The sequence below is a fragment of the Crotalus tigris genome, unplaced genomic scaffold (assembly GCF_016545835.1).
Source record: "Crotalus tigris isolate CLP2741 ecotype Arizona unplaced genomic scaffold, ASM1654583v1 scf7180000017567.3851432, whole genome shotgun sequence".
Taxonomy (NCBI): domain Eukaryota; kingdom Metazoa; phylum Chordata; class Lepidosauria; order Squamata; family Viperidae; genus Crotalus; species Crotalus tigris.
In genome coordinates this window covers 3,815,237-3,832,535 of record NW_024096477.1, presented here as the reverse complement: position 1 = coordinate 3,832,535, position 17,299 = coordinate 3,815,237, and the positions used below count along the sequence as shown (strand labels likewise).

The window sequence follows — 17,299 nt, the reverse complement described above, 5'->3', positions numbered from 1 at the left end:
GGAAGTAGCTGGTTTCATTTTTAATCAATTAGGTCTAATAAACGTTGACATTCGTGTTATTTGAAAAGTGTTGTATTGAAAAGTCAGGATTTTGAATATCTATAGGAATCTGTTGTGTGAATTCCATTTTCTTCTTAGTACTTCCTTCACTTGTGCCGATTAAGGAAATTCATTTTAACTTAGTTTTGCAGCTTTGTTTGTTTGTGTGTGTGTGTGTGTTTTCAAGAGAGACAACAGATATAAAAAGAAATGGAACAAATTTCAATGATAAAATTTCTGAAGCTCTGCCAGAAACATATCCAGCTCTACGTATCTTTTCTTAGTACTTCCTAATATTATCTTGTATTTGTAAATCTTAAAAATAATTTAAATGTGACATAGGCTAAATTAAATTGGCTAAAAAAGTGATGTTGCATCAAACTCAAATGAATGCCTAAGTGCTCAGCAACAAAATGCCAAGAAATCATGCTGGCATGTTAACAACTGGTTTAGATATAGCGATGTAATCAATGGATTAGAACAAGCGTATTTTTATTACATGCCTGCTGCCACAATTTAATTGGAGTTCACATCAAAATACTTCTGCAATCAGATATAGGTCACCTAATTCTTGTTTATCTCTTGATAAAGGCAGCATATATGAACAACAAAATTACTCCCTTATGAGATAAATAAGGTATATCAAGATATTTTATTGATACCAAGTGCCTTTCCAATGTGTAGGATTGAACTCTTTCACTCTTCAAATTGTGACTATGGTAAGCAATTTTCATGCTGTGAAGTAAAGCAGGCTGCAAAGCATAAGATCAAATGACTTTGAGATAGGGTTTGATCAAACAGTAATTCACCAATTTATTCTTAAAATATCTGACCAATTTTAGCTGTCAGAAGCAGCTGAGGCAAAGGACAAGTGCTACACAGAATCCCTTCTTAATTGGGACTGGCTCAAATAAAGAAAAATGAAAGAACTGTGAAGATTTATTTCAATCAGAATAGAGTTGAACGGGACCTTGGAGGTCTTCTAGTCCAACCCCCTGTTCAAGCAGGAGACCCTATACCATTTCACACAAATGACTGTCCAGGCTCTTCTTAAAAACCTCCAGTGATAAAGCACCCAGAATGTCTGAAGGCAAGCTGTTCTACTGGTTAATTGTCCTCAATTAAGAAGTTTCTCCTTAATTCCAGGTTGCTCCTCTCTTTGATTAGTTTCCATCCGTTGTTTCTTGTCTTGCCTTCTGGTGCTTTGGAAAATAAGTTGACCCCCTCTTCCTTGTGGCACCCCCTCAAATACTGGAATAGTGCTATCATGTCTCCCTTAGTCCTTCTTTTCTCTAGACTAGCCAAACCCAAATCCTCCAACTGTTCATGTTTTAGTGATCCAGGCCTTTAATCATCTTAGTTGCTCTTCTTTGCACTTTTCCCCAAGTCTCAGCATCTTTTTTGTAACGTGATGACCAAAACTGGATGCAGTATTCCAGGTGTGGTCTTACTAAGGCTTTATAAAGTGGTACTAATACTTCACGTGATTTTGATTCTATGCTTCTGTTTATATAATCAAGGATTATATTAGCTTTTTTGGCTGCTGCTGCACACTGCTGGCTCATACAGCAGCATCTTCTCAGGGGAATGAAGCCAAGGCCAGCAACCAAGTGGCGTTTTTAGATGCCCCACCTGAATTTGAAGCAGCTCTAGTCAAGAAGCTCTAAAAGTCTTGTCTGCTCGCAGGCAGAGGTTGGAAGAGAATCTGCTGGGCTGGGAACTCAATTTGCTTGGATGAGATGCTCTTACATACTAGGATACACAACTACATATATTTAATCTAATATCTATAATCTAATCTAATGCACATCTAATCAACATTAACACTCCAAATTGTTTAATAGAAACTAGTTCATTAATTTTTTTTGTGCCTTTTGTAACCACTTCAACTTAGCCCCCTTTCAACTGTTACACTCAGCATTTAGTGGCATGCAAAAACTTTGAATTTGAACAGCCCGAGTCCAAAACATCCCACCTCGAGTTCAAGACAGCTCTTTTACACTCAAAACACTTCTGAAATGTTCAGAACAACATTGGAACAATTCTGGGAAAGTCACGACAGTTCAGTTCAAATCCAAAACAAGTGTTTCAGATTCAGAATGGGGCCTTTTCAGGTTGAAACCATTTGGAATTTAGAAGTTTTGCACACGTTCCCTCCAGTGTCTGAGATATGTCTAAGTTCAAAAACAATCTGTGCTTGAAGTAGCTAATGAGCACCTTGTGGCAGAACCTAATTGTTGAAATTTTAAAGAAAGAATGCAGGTAGAATGGGTCTTCTTCCAAAGTTATGTGCCTCCATCTTCTCCATGGATGCTGCTGTCCACCCCAAGTACCTAATGAAACTCTGAAAATTAAGACAAAGGTCAGCCCATTCTACAAATTTCAAAAAGCTACTAATCTGCAATAGGTACATCAGTTAATAATTAAAGGCACAAAGGTAAAATAAGGATTTTCTTTGCTTTTTCAAAACAAACAAAACTTTATTATTTTTATTCCACTTTTGCTTTAAGAGATGTAGATATATAGACCTGCTATAAGTTCTGGTAAGAATAATTTATCATCTTATTTTGAAAAATGCGCACAGTGCTTGAAACTTGTGAATTCATACTTAACTAAACTGGCAGAAACCATAATCCTCATAATTCTTATTTACACTCATGTCTTCAAGATCAACATTACTTCCCTGTTTTAGTCACTTTTTTTAAGTCAGGAAGCTAATAAATGTCCCATACCCTTCTAAAGGGTAAATATTTTCATTAAAATGTTTATTTACAGTTACTACCTGGAATGGTACTCAAGGCAATTATTTATGGACAGTTGTCATATGCCCCTACTGCCATTTGAAGCCAGTAGCTTAGATTCCTAAAAATTATGAAGTTGTATAAATTCTCTCCTCCTTTTAGAAAGCCATGTTCATTTTCTCTCCAGGAAACAGGGCTGTCAGCAAAACCATGGACAATCAGAGATATCCAGTGAGCCAACTTTGGGTCTTTAAAATAGCAACTGTTGGAAAAGATAAAATGAATAAAGTATATGAAATTAAAAACCATACCTATTCAAAAGGGAACAATTCTTTTCCCATGTACTGTGATTACAAGATGATGATATCAATATGCATAATAAGACTGGAGTCAAAAATATGGCATGAAGTACAACATGAGAAATTAGTCGTTTCTATTTAAGGCTAGTGGATTTTAGTGATAACCATGTATTATTAATTTATTTAACATAGAGGGCAAACCAACATGTGAAACAATGGTTCATTGTTTCATCCTCCAAGGGGATAATTGGAGTATACCCTGAAGGTAATGGAGCAATTACAAATTGCTTGTAAATAGACAATCCAATATGGGTCTTCCATTTTGTCTGAAAGTGTGGAGTCAGGATTTTGTGAGGTTTTTCTTGTTTTTTTGGTAGCAATGACATTATTCAAAATCAAGAAAATGGGTAACTGGGCTCAAACACTTTAACAGCACTGATGTAAAAACTGTCTTTGCCACGAACATGGATGGACAATGTCACTTTTTGAATATACAAACAGAAAAAGGAGAATATTTATTCATAAAATAAAAAATAAACAAATTCTTATTCAAACCCGAAGTCATTAAACAAACTTCTAGTGATCAATACAATATGAAAAATTATTGTTATAATTTCAAAGGAAATTAAGTTTTCTAATTTCTGATATTCTATATCAGGAATGCATAATCTGTACCCATCAAAGCCTTGGGAAACCACAAGACTTTATATGTTGTTCACATGTTATTTTTATTAGTTTTTTTTCTTTTATTATAACATCAGAAAGAAAGAAAAGGAACAAAACACAAAGATGCATTCATTATCAAAAAGCTACATAACAAGTGCTTAAAAATAAGTGGAAAAATACAAAAAAATCATAATAATGCTGTTACAATAGTTACTATTCCATATATTATTATCTAATGTAATTATGCATATACATACACTTATATGACTATCATGTTTTTTAACCTAAAATATTTTGTATAAATGAACCCAACATTCCATATTTTTCCAAATGTAACTTTTTCAAGTGGCAAAAATTACTTCTCACTATATTTAATTGTTCCATTTTCGGTATTTAATTTCAATTCATCTGAATGAAATCCAGTATCATTCCTATCCTGGACCTGCCCTCAAATGCTCTTCAATGAAAAAAACCTCCTTGCTGCCCTTAAATTTAAGTGAAATGTTCTAACAATAATATTTGGAAGGTTGCAGTAAACTGAGATAAAAGTTACTACCACCAAATAAAAAAATTAAGTAAGTAGAATGGAAATGCGGCCTTGCAGGCACAAGAGAAACTTAATACAAAAAAAAAAAAAAATATTGCAGAAATATGGCTATGTTCTGTGGGATTAATTCTCTAGCAATTCTAGGCAGCAGCCTTAATTTGAACAACCGTAGATGCTAATTAGTCAAGTCACTACTTACCATATTTGTTCCAATAAATGAATTATCTTTTCTGATGGTATAAAGCCAGTTACTGTACACATCAAAACTTGTTCTATCAGTGTGCTTGGCTGAGGACATACACAGGTTGATAAAAAACTAGAAGATGTGTTTTCTCTGCAAATAGAAGATATATAAGATAAACAGCTCTGGGACACATGTAACATTTGAACATGGCAAATAAATGTTCTGCTTAAAAATTATATTAGATACTTAACATCCATTCAGGGCTAATTGCTTTTTTTCATGTTTTGGAGCTTTATAGCAGAGTTTCACTGATTAATTATCTAGATATAGCAGGCACTCCATAAACAAATAAGCAAATAAAACCAAAAGGTGTTAGCATTTTTATACAGAATTTAAGTAACTTCTGTTCTCTTTTTGACTGCTCCTGCTATTTTATGCTGCTGTTTTTATACATTTTTCTATATTTTTTCTTAGCATTTTTTGCAATTACATTATCTGTTATGTCGTTTTATTTAGTTGTGAGCTTTTTTAAAAAAGAGAGAGAAATGTTAACACTTCTTAAAAGTATTCCATCTGCGCTTTTTAATTAATGAAAGTTGAATTTGATATAATAGAGTAGATGTAATGATTTGAGATGTGATGGGGGGTACTTCATTTGATGAATTTTCTTGTGATTATTATATTTAAACTGATTGGATTAGAGTGCTCATTCTCTAAAGCAGGGGTGTCAAACTCAATTTCATTGAGGACCGCATTAGCATTGCGGTTGTCTTCAGGGGGCTGGGTAGGTGTGGCCAGGGTGGGTGCGGCTGGAGTGGGTGTGGCCTGCTGGATGGGCATGGCCATCTCTACATCATTCGCGTCAAGGGTGCCTGTGGGGGCCTGGGCAGGAGTGGGACAGATCTGAGGGTCTCTGGCAGAAGGGGGTGGGACCAGGGCAAGCGCCAAGGCATAGTCTACTGGAAAAGCCTGTTGAAACCTCTCCCCCGGAGCCCATCAAGCCAAATATATGAAGTAGGTGAGGGCCATTTGCTGGCCACTTCCAAGCGATGGTGCATTTCTTCATTCCTCACAAAGGGTGACACCTCCCCAGCATGCACCCAGGAGCAGGGCTGACGCGGCAGGGGCTGGTTCCTTGCTGTTTCCAGATGGCCTTGTGGAGCTAAGACTGAATGCATTTCAGCATAGATGGCCACCACAAAATTGTACATTGGCTCCTGGCTGGCCTGGGCTAGGATGGCTTTGCGGGCCACATGAAACCACGTTGCGGGCTACATCCGGCCCCCGGGCCTTGTGTTTGACAGGTCTGCTCTAAAGCTAAGTGGATGTTGATTTGAGCCATGATGCTGCTCAAATAAGTAATTAGAATGCAATGCTGCAGGCTACTTCTGCTGACTGCCGGCTGCTAGCAATTCGGCAGTTCGATTCTCACTGGCTCAAGATTGACTCAGCCTTCCATCCTTCCGAGATCAGTAAAATGAGGACCCAGATTATTGGAGACAATACGTCAACTCTGTAAACTGCTTAGAGAGGGCTGTAAAGTACTGTGAAGTGGTATAAAAGTCGAAGTGCTATTGCTATTGCTATCTGATCCTTGGCAAGGATGGACTCTTCTGTATGTCTGCCCCTTGTGGGTTTTTTTAAATATTCCTTTATACTCCAGCTATATCACACATCCTTCTTTTCCCTTCCAATGGCTATTCTAAATTAACTGAGAAAATGAAAAATAAAACCTGTTTGGAGCATTCATTCATTATTTTGTGACGACAGAAATCTGTCCTTTGCTTACTTGCAGAGGGGTGGGCTTGGTTTTGAAGGGAGCTCCATTCCCTTTTCCTAAAAAGGACCCTTTTGTTGCTAAGAAATTGATCTATATAATACTTGCATTTTTTTGGGGGGGCATGGAACTTAGCCATCCAGAGTATGTACAAGTGGATGAGATACAAATTGCATGCCTGCACGCATAAACTGAATAAATGAATAGGTTAGCAAGAAACCTCTTGCTAATAAAAGTCCACTGGGATTCATTCATCCATAAACATTTGTAACTTACTCACTATCCAGCGGAACTTGTGGCAAGTTACAATCCATAAAACCACCAAGTAAAATTTAAAACACACAATATCACACAGGGGCTTAAGGGACAAAAAGGCAGCCAGGTTATAGATACTGTAACAGGAGAGCAAACAGTCAGGACTTCAAACTGGAAGCAGATGGGGTGGATGCACAGCTGGCCTTCAAGAGAAGGGCAAAGTGCCAAGACAAAAATACACCCCTAGATAATTTACCCCTTCCAAATATCACCAAGGTCTCCCTAGAGATAACATGTTCTTTAAAATCCCATTTTTTCCACAAATTTAGAATTTGGCAAAGATTTATTTTTGGCTGTATGATGATGGTTTCATCATTTGCTTCTTGATTTGCTAACTGTAAATAAATGCAAACATACTTACAAGCCAGCATGAGTAAAAATGGCCCCAAGCCACTCAAACAGTTCTTGGGCGCTGCATGCTCCATCTGACTCGCCATGCAATTTATCACTCTCTAGAATTGGACACTGCACATTTCTTAATGTGCTAAAAGTTACTTTTGGCTGGTAAGCCTGTATTTCCTTTTTAGAAAAATAGGACATCAAATTTGCTTCTTCTGATCCTTAAAAAAAAAAAATCATCCCACATTGAAAGACGGATAATCATTGCACAAAAATAAACATCCTGAGTTAAAGTATTCCAGTTCCTGTCATGGTACATGAAAAGAGATCTAATCTACTGAAAAGCTGCATTAAAATGAAGTCTTCTTGCAACTGCATCTATGCAATGTCCAAAGATTATGGCATCCAACTTTTTACTCTCAGATTCAGTTCTCAGAGAATGACCTCTCTAAGCCATTTTGCCTGAGTTTAAGTAGCAATTATTGCAAATCACGTATTTTAGATTATCAGACATTTGGGAATAACAAATACCCTGTCCCATCAAATGGTCCATTAAATCAGGGCTTTTCAACCTTTTCACCCATTGTACTACTTTTAGGATATGGCAACATCCGAGTACCACCAGTCGCCTAGCAAGGTGTCAAAAACTTGATGACAAAAAAAAAGTGATAAAGTACAGGTAGTCCTTGACTTACAACAGTTTGCTTAGTTACTGTTTGACTGAACTGAAAAAAGTGCCCCCCCCCCCCCCAAGTCACAGCCAAGCAAGATACCTGCCTGGCCTCCCAGTGGTGCTCTTCTTCCTGTCTGAGGTTTACACTGTTGTGAGCATTTCTGTTGAGGATTGGAAGTGGGGGTGGGGGTGTTTGGTTTTTATTCCCCCTGTCTGCTGGGTGGTTGCAGCAGGTTTTGGTCACTTCACATGACCCTGGGACACTGTGACCATCATAAATATGAATCAGTTGCCAGGCATCTGAATGTAAATCACAAGACCCTGGAGATGCTGCAACATTCCAGCTGATTGGCACTTTTTCTGGGCTCAGCAGAAGCGCCAGGATCAGTTCTACTTTCCAGCTTATTGGTGCTTCTTCAGGGCTCAGCAGAAGCACCAGGATCAGCGCCAAGCTCCAGCTGGAGCCTGGCACTGATCCTGGTGCTTCTGCTGAGCCCTGACAGCCCTGCAGCTCCAGCCATCTCTCGCTCAGGCTTGTGCGGTGCTGCCACCGATTCAGCTCATTCCCCTCCCCTGCTACCACTTTTCTAGGATGGTCACGTACCACCTGCCAGGTGCCAATGTACCACAGGTGGTACCCGTACCACTGGTTGAAAAGCCCTGCATTAAATTATGGTTTTACTGTACTTTGTACTATTATGTTGCCTTTAATTTCATATTCAAACCTACTGTTGTACTTTAAATCATTAAGAAACATTCCTTTTTATTTGAAATAATTCCACAATAGGCTGATCTTAGATGACCTCAAAAAACTAACAAGGATAGAATGGGAGATCACTAGGAAATTCCCAGGGCGATAGGCTAAACTAGCAAGCTGGAAAAACTCAGTGGTACAATGGCACAGTGTTATTTCCCCCAAAAAAATTATCTGTATGAGTTGATTAAGATACCTACAGTTGAGCTTAATTCAAAAAAACCCTACATTCAAACCTAAAAGCAGTCTTCCCAGATTATATTATATAATTCTCATTCTCATATTGTATCTTGTTTTTCATATACATATAGGCATCTGAAGGCGCGCATAAAAATATTAAAAGCCAAGAATAATTAATTTTTGTAATTCTATTACCTGTGGGTTGCCAAGTTAATAAGAAATCAAACTCAAGTGGCTTTTTTTCCTTCAGGGCCCAAATTATTCTCTTATATTTTTTATTTTCTGGACTGAAAGTTGTATCCATCAAGTCAACTGTAATAACTATTAAAGGAACAAAAAGGACAAGTGTTAATAGTTCACATGTTATTTGGATAATTAAAAAGCTTTTCTTTCTTTCTTTCTTTCTTTCTCTCTCTCTCTCTCTCTCTCTCCCTCTACTTTATATTAGTACAAAAAAATTCTGTTAAATGTTATAATAAAATATATGTGCAAGACATTATAATTCAGTTGGACCCTAATACTGACCCCAATTCAGCTCTATTCCCAATGTCTACATCCGCCAGACGGAAACACACTCCTGCACTTCCAAAAAATCCCAGACTTCCAGCTATTTCCAACACAGCAACTACAATACCGGCACATGAAAAATTCTGTGAAGGGTTCTCTATTAATGGGTCAGGGCAGCCACTTCATGTACAAGTGGCTAAAATGTTTTTTTTTTTTTTTCAAACTGAACTCAACTGAATTCCAGTTTCCAAGTCTTCCCCCCCCCCTCCCAAATCTTCTTAAAACTATTTAAGAACCAGAAACAAATAGGTATTATTTATGAACTATGGACACTTACTGTATCTCATTGGCTTTTTACCAGAATACAAAGAAGGATGGCCTTGCAGTCCAAGTTCTTCATAAGTATCCTTGTCTACTGATAAAATCAATTTGCCTACAAGCAAAACCCATATGGTTCAGAACAAGTTATAACCTATTTCATTTGTACATATTTTAACACCAAAAATTAGCAATAGACATAACTCTTTCATCCTAAAAACTCACCATATACAATTACACAAAGGGGTACAAACATCAACTGTGTTAATTTATCCTCATAAAAAAATTTTTAGACCAAATTCATGACCTCATTTTGCTTCTTTGCCTTTGCATTTAACTCCACTGATACTAAACTCCAGTTTTTCAAAAAAATTCAGATAGCTGAATTTACGTCTTGCCCTGGATGATATAAATTGCTTAATTTCTCAAAAGGTATAAAACTGCTTTTCTCCCTCTGCCCCAATTTTTAAAGGTTAGGGACGCCAGCTCAGAAATTCCATACAAAGCTCTTTTCTGGGGGATAAAGAACAATGCAACTAAGCAGGAGCTGAATATGTCCGTTCTCTTTGTTGCATGCTGAAGGAGGTGTACAAAGTGAAATTAACTTATAGAATATATATGTGTAAGAATTGATTTTTCCAATCCTTCCACCTAAAAAGAAGTGGCTAAAAGTGTACCTTCAAATTACGTATGAAGAAGACTTGGGAAGGTGTACATGTCAGTGCTTAATTTTGAGGTATATAAACATGATACTTGGCTAAATGATTCATATGTATACTGTGATCTTCCCTTATTCTTAGCAATTATTGCTTAATCCCACTGAGTTAAATAACTAAGATTCTGGAGCTATTAAACATCTCTTATATCTTAAATCTGATTTCATACCTGTTGGTAACAAAGCAGCTGTATTGTCTTGGTCAATTCTTGTATTATATGTAAGAGCATAACATGTACCTAAAATACACACAAGGTTTGGATGTTGTTTTTTTTAAAAAAAAATAACACCATACTAGAAATACAAGACAGAACCACTATTAAGAGGAAGAAACTTATTTATCTCCAACCAAACGGGTTTCCTGGATGGCGATTATTACAACAGTTTTATGAGTTACTGCTATATTTTCTCTTCCAACTCCACAGCACTAGTGTTGGGCCAGGGAATATACCGGTACTTCCCTCTAGATTCGTTCTTGAGAAGCAATACGGGGAGGCAATTGCTAGTTCTAGCAATGTCACAAAAGGTTATTGCTTCTAAAAGACAAAGAACACATGAGACCTAAGACTTTCATACAGTGCCGCAGGTTAGCTACTTAACCCGCATGAGGGAATGCTGCAAATAAAAGGATGAAGAGATCCTCGTATTATTAAATGGGGTTTAAAATAGCTATGTCCATCACTGTGGATTTTCAATTTCAGGGAATTTCAATTTGGAAAGTTACAGAATTCCCCATCCTAAAACAAAAGCAAAATGAAACATATTATCTCCTAAGGATTATAACATATTCTGAGATCATAATAATTTATTACCAACTGTGAGTAGGAGCAGGACTGATGGCATGCATTCCATGGGATGGGAGCTCAGGAGAGTTCAAAGCTACTTTCATATTGAGTTATCTAAGTCAATTCTTACTTACCTTTCTTCACAAATGTGTTAATGAATTCTTGGGTCACTAACTCATGAAGAAATAAATTCTTTACAAGGTAATATTCCCCAATATCAGCAACTGCATTTTTTAGGGCTTGTGGAACTATTCCACAATCAGGTATCAAAAAGGACACCTACCAAAAGAACATTTGGGACACAAATCAGATCTTCTAATCATTGATAAAATGGATTGAAACACACATTTTTACATAGTTTCTTGCAAAACATCAAAATGAAACAATGCCATAGATCTTGCACAAAATAACAATACCAAATGGCAGGTCAATGTTTAGTCTACTGTATAATACATCATTTCTTGAATCCAATTCCAATTCGGTGACCCACTATACGTCATTGGCTTTCTCTGTCTATGGTACATGCCTATCTTCATTATGGCACTCATATTGACTATTGCTTTAAATGTTTATGCACTGCTTGTAGATCAAGTAATCTCAAGGCAATTTACAAACATTACAATTATAACTACCTTCCCCTCCTCCACTACATCTCCTTTGAAAATCCAACATCAATTTAATTACCCATCTCTGACAAAATGATGCATAGCCAACTGTTGAAGAATGGATTTTAAAATTGACTGAATTAGCAGAGCTGGTGAAATTAACTGCTTTGATCAGAGATAATGGATTAGATAGTTTTATAAGAGTCTGGAAGCCATTTGTGGACTTTCTACATGTTAAATACAATAACAGATGGTTAACAGAGAGATTTGAAGATTAGTGTAATGTTTACCTTAACCTGTTAACCTGTTAACTTGTTCTTTTTTCTTTTTATATGTTTGTGTTTGTTTGTGTGTGTATGTTTATATATATTTGTAAAAGGGAAGGAGAATTTATTGTTTTCTCTTTTTTTTCAGCATTCAGCTGGGATGGATTCTATTTGTTTAATGTTAAATTTGACATTTGGGTCACCTTTTCTCCTATTTTGTATACCAATCTTCTTTCTTTTTTGTTGTTGTAAGTGCTGGATATATATTTTTTTGTTTGTTTGCTTTTGTGTTTTGTATTTTATCTTTTATGATAAAACAAAATGAATATACTTCAATGGAAATGATGCATAGCTCACAGAAGTTTTTGATTTTTAATAAAATCTGTTAATCAAAAACTGTGTTTTCAGACTACTTCTAATTTCTAGCTACCACAGACTAACCCAACTCTCCTATAATGTCTAAATTATCCAGTGGCCTTAATCTTCTGATTGGAATTTCATTTTTTCAGTCACTAGGCTCCTGGCATGTGAAGAATTTTTTCAACAAACATTCCTTCTCAGGCCTTTATTAGAATGTTGATATTCTTGTTGGAAAGGAGGATATTGGGACAATTTCTATGATGATTTTAATCTTTTAGCCATTTTAAGGAGGCCAGATTAATTCACTTCTGCGCTGTACCATAGCTCCATTGCTCTTGGTTTTACTGACTTCCAGAACAATAGCTGTATTAATCTCTTGCTTACAAAATGAAGTGTTCAGCATTCTCAATACCTTAAGGCACACACTTTTAATCAATTTCATCAGATGCACAAATTATTATATGAAACTAGAACTAGATAGTGAAATGAAAAATACAGATTCCATGATGATAAGAGTTCTATAGGCAATGTATTAACATCCAATTTCATTCTACAAATACTAATAGAATACTGTGCTGAAGCACCTTACAAGTCATTAAGGTTTCAAGGCTGACATTTGGTAGCTTGAACCTTCAGCTCCCTCCACAGATTTTCTATGGGATTAAGGTCTGGAGACTGGATAGGCCACTCTAGGACTTTAATGTGCTTCTTCTTGAGCCACTCCTTTGTTGCCTTGGCTGTGTGTTTTGGGTCACTGCCATGCTGGAATACCTATCCACGACCCATTTTCAATGCCCTGGCTGAGGGAAGGAGGTTCTCACCCAAGACTTGACAGTACATGGCCCCGTCCATTGTCCCTTTGATGCGGTGAAGTTGTCCTGTCCCCTTAGCAGAAAAACATCCCCAAAGCATGTTTCCATCTCCATGTTTAACAGTGGAGATGGTGTTCTTGGGATCACAGGCAGCATTCCTCTTCCTCCTAACACTGCAAGTTGAGTTGATGCCAAAGAGCTCGATTTTGGTCACATCTGACCACAATACTTTTACCCAGTTCTCTGAATCATTCAGATATTCATTGGCAAACTTCAGACGGGGCTGTACCTGTACTTTCTTGAGCAGGGGGACCTTGCAGGCACTGAGGATTTCAGCCCTTCATGGCATAGTGCAGTGGTTCTCAACCTTTCTAATGCCACGACCCCATAATACAGTTCCCCATGTTGTGGTGACCCCCAACCACTTATACATCACCGGGTGCCAGGGGCGTGGCCAAAGAAAAGGGGGAAAAATGGCTGACAGCCTTGTTTGGCGACCCCCGTGAAATGGTCGTTCGACCCCAAATGGGGTCCCGACCCACAGGTTGAGAACCACTGGCATAGTGTGTTACCAATTGTTTTCTTAGTGATTATGGTCCCAGCTACCTTGAGATCATTGACAAGATCCTCCTGTGTAGTTCTGGGTTGATTCCTCACCGTTCTCATGATCACTGAAACTCCATGAGGTGAGATCTTGCATGGAGCCCAGACTGAAGGAGATTGAGTTATTTTGGGTTTCTTCCATTTGCGAATAACAGCACCAACTGTTGTCACCTTCTCACCAAGCTGCTTGGCGATAGTCTTGTAGCCCATTCCAGCCTTGTGTAGGTCTACAATCTTGTCCCTGACATCCTTAGACAGCTCTTTGGCCTTGGCCATGGTAGAGAGTTTGGAATCTGATTGATTGCTTCTGTGGACAGGTGTCTTTCATACAGGTAACAAGCTGAGATTAAGAACATTCCCTTTAAGAGAGTGTTCCTAATCTCCACTCATTACCTGCATAAAAGACACCTGGTTGATAGGGGATCAAATACTTATTTCACTCATTAAAGTGCAAATGAATTTATAACTTTTTTGAAATATGGTTTTCTGGATTGTTTTGTTGTTGCTCTATCTCTCACTGTTAAAATAAACCTATCATTAAAATTATAGACTGATCCCTTCTTTGTCAGTGGGCAAATGTACAAAATCAGCAGGGGATCAAATACTTTTTTCCCTCACTGTATAATACAACAGTTCCACTTAATTAAATATACATAAATCACAATGCATAAGCAGACATGAACTTTCAACACACACAGAGAACCTCATATTAAAAAATATAGCAACAAGCAGCACCATAAAATTAAAGAGGGGGCAATTGAAATTTAAGATACTTGTTCCAGTTAGTGGCATTACTGAAATAATGTTGCTACTACAGTGTACTGTATTATTTTATTTTTTGTTCTCTTTTATTTGGTTTAGAGTAACAAAGGCCTCTTCAAACTGGTTCATCCTGTTATGAATATTGGAAAGTGTCAGTGTTGCCTACCACCATTTTTAATGAATGTTTTAATTTTTCATGGATGTTTTAATTTTTAATGAGCAGTATTTTATATTATTTTAATGTATTTTTATTAGGAATGCTTTTATTGTAAACACATTTAGAGGCATTGTGGAACAGACATATAAATAAACATTATGTAAGTATCTCACTGGACAGTGATGGCGAACCTATGACATGTTTATCAAATACGACACACCAGCATTCACTAACACCCCACAACTATTTTTGAAAGCATGCCTCATTCTCATGCAAGTTTTGAAGGGTGTGGAGGTTGAACAAGAATAAGGTGTGCTCTTGGGCATCCTCCGAAAAATTATTTGTATCCCATCTTTATTATTTTTACAAATAATTCAAATCAGCAAAGATGTCCAACACACCTTTCTCCTGTTTTCCTCACAATAGCCCTGTGAGATGGGTTGGGCTGGGAAAGAGTGACTGGACCAAAGTCACCTAGCTGGTTTTTAAGGCTAAGGCAGCACTTGAACTCGGTTTCCTGCTTTCTAGTGCGGTGTCTTAACCATAGACCAAACAAATTGGTTCTACTCCTGTTTCATTTTTGTAATTATCTGACATTTCTTTATATAATACATAGCAGCACACATGATTGGACTGTATTGTTTTTAAATAAATGAATATGCAAATAATTATTTCTCTCGTTGGGGAGACACCTGATGACAACTAGGAGAATCAAGTTAGGTTTTTCGTAATTTTTGATATGATGAGCCCAAATGGTTCATCATCACTGTTATAGGAGATACAGAAGCATGAACTATGCTGGGTGGATACAGGTAGTCCTCAACTTATGATCACAATTGAGCCCAAAATTTCTGTTGCTAAGCAAGACAGTTGTCAAGTGAGTTTTGCGACCTTTCTTGCCACAGTTGTTAAGTCAGTAGCACAGTTGTTCAATGAATCTGGCTTCTCATTGATTTGTTTGTGAGAAGAGTATAACAGGTGATCACATGACCCCGGGACACCGCAACCATCATAAATATGAATCAGTTGCCAAGCATCTGAATTTTGGTCATGGGGATGCTGCAATAGTTGTAAGCGTGAAAAATGGTCATAACTCACTTTTTCAGTGCCCTTGTACTTCGACGGATCACTAAATGAATTGACTGTTAAGTCAGGGACTACATAATAAAACAAAACAATTAAAAAGCTTCTTGTGGAATGTTAGAACAGATTTTATACTGCAATTCTTCCTTCCTTCAACTGAGAATAAGTCTTATTTTTGAGGAATGTAAACCAGAGCTCTGGACTTCAAAGAAAAAAAATGGAATCAAAACCTGCATGAAGTACAAAAAAGTGCAAATGGTAATCACAGTTCACTACACCAACGAGGATGAGGATTCCAGGGACATTAAAACAAGAACTCTCCTGGTGCCTCAAAGTCTATTAACTCGGACTTGCCTCTATTTCATTTGTTACAACTTTTGTAGTTATTATCCCCCCCCCCAACACTCAGTGGGTGTTACGTTCTGGTTTTTGCTTCTTTGCCTACACATCATTTCACACTGTTTTAATCGCAGTATATAAGCCGCCTGTAGTTACCCGAGTGATTGAGGCTGCATACAAACTGATAAATAGTATTGGCCAAGTGTGATTGGAGACACAAACAAATAGATGCGCAACTCACATTATGGTTGGTTTCATGACCGAGTACAACTTTCTCTACTATGGGCCACTACACATTTGCTAAACCTTTCAACCGCCCCTAAAAGGATGCCTCTCCTTAAAGAAACATGCAATCTTGCTTCCCAGTTGAACCCGCAGCCGGAATGGCCACGGATACAGAGAAATCGCTTTGCCTCTTAGGAAAAAAATCGGCTTCTCCTTCCCTTCTGAACAGCCTCAGAGCCAGGCGCTCCCCCCCCCCCCACACACACACCCACACCCACTCACTCACCCCACAATTGAAAGCGTGCTCCCGCACGTGCGCCACATGTCGAGATCGCGCGTGCTGCACGTGGCTTCTCTCGCACACTAGCAAGTGGCGGGGAGATTCGCGGATCCACCGCAAAGGAACAAACATCTTCTCCCGCGCCTGCCGGCAGCGGAAGCCGGACTGGACAGAACTGAGGCGGGATCTTTACGTCACGCTTTCGTAAGGAGGCGGAGAAAAGAGCCAGCGAGCCCGCCCTAGGGCGGGGTAAATGTTGTTGTTCACGCGTATCGAGCACGTTACAGCTGAAGCGTCCGCGCCCTTACTTAAGTGCCGGGAGCAGAAAGGAGGGCGTAGCAATAAAAAGCTTTTTGGGGAGCAGGGGGGGGGTTGGTTTTTTTTTTGAAAACCGTGTTTATCAACCTCACTTGTTTTAAGATCGGTGGACTTCAACTCCCAGACTTTCCTAGCCAGCGTCCTGGCTAGGGAATTCTGGGAGTTGCAGTCCATCATAGTGGCTGGGGTTGAAAAACTGCGGTAGAGCAAATTAAAGAAAAAAATTGTAAGAAATTGAACAAACGTGGCTGCAGCTAGACATGATTCAATGAGTGGTGATGAAATCCTAACCCAAAGTGAGTTTAGTCTCAGTCTATCCAGGGAAAGGGGATACCCTGTACACAAAATGTGAGTGAAAAGGCCAAACGGTGATAGTTGTGAGCTGTAGTAAGAGGGGGGAGTTATAAACAAGATGGCAGTAGCAGCATTATGATCCAAGTCCCACTCTTTTTCTGCACTTCCATGTAGAAAAGCTTGGACTTTGATACCAGTGCCAGGACCACCACTTTGTCTGGTTTGATATCTGTAAGTGTTATTGCTGTTTCCTTATGCAGCAGTGCTACTCTAAAAGATCAAACCACTTTCAATTACATCCTCCATAGTTAGTCTCACTAACACAACAACATAACATTTTTCTGCTTTTCCTTTCA

The 17,299-nt window shown here is 38.1% G+C and overlaps 1 protein-coding gene across 3 annotated transcripts; it reads right to left on the bottom strand.

The window, feature by feature from the left end:
* Positions 1–1,235: 1,235 nt before the first annotated feature.
* On the bottom strand, positions 1,236–16,501 carry LOC120311379 (ribonuclease P protein subunit p40-like). Of its 3 annotated transcripts, XM_039350808.1 has the most exons (9): positions 16,338–16,501; positions 10,974–11,118; positions 10,225–10,293; positions 9,359–9,454; positions 8,710–8,835; positions 6,930–7,128; positions 4,492–4,626; positions 2,822–3,042; positions 1,236–2,383 (listed from the first exon to the last, which is right to left on the bottom strand). In XM_039350808.1, exons 1-8 carry the CDS (start codon positions 16,461–16,463, stop codon positions 2,847–2,849), a joined length of 1,092 nt encoding a protein of 363 aa, XP_039206742.1. In that variant the 5' UTR covers positions 16,464–16,501; the 3' UTR covers positions 1,236–2,383; positions 2,822–2,846. The 3 variants fall into 3 exon arrangements, with proteins under 3 accessions (XP_039206742.1, XP_039206733.1, XP_039206748.1); XM_039350799.1 differs by lacking the exon at positions 1,236–2,383 and having other exon boundaries at positions 2,494–3,042; XM_039350814.1 differs by lacking the exons at positions 1,236–2,383; positions 10,225–10,293 and having other exon boundaries at positions 2,494–3,042.
* Positions 16,502–17,299: the final 798 nt, after the last annotated feature.

What these genes read in the sequence shown, in the direction of transcription:
- LOC120311379 (XM_039350808.1), bottom strand. Translation starts at nt 16,463, where the DNA reads ATGTTTGTTCCTTTGCGGTGGATCCGCGAATCTCCCCGCCACTTGCTA. An exon ending in TAACACATTTGTGAAGAAAG is followed by an intron (nt 10,294 to 10,973) that starts GTAAGTAAGAAT and finishes TGTGTATTTTAG; the next exon opens with GTACATGTTATGCTCTTACA. An exon ending in CATTTATTGGAACAAATATG is followed by an intron (nt 3,043 to 4,491) that starts GTAAGTAGTGAC and finishes CTTTTCCAACAG; the next exon opens with TTGCTATTTTAAAGACCCAA.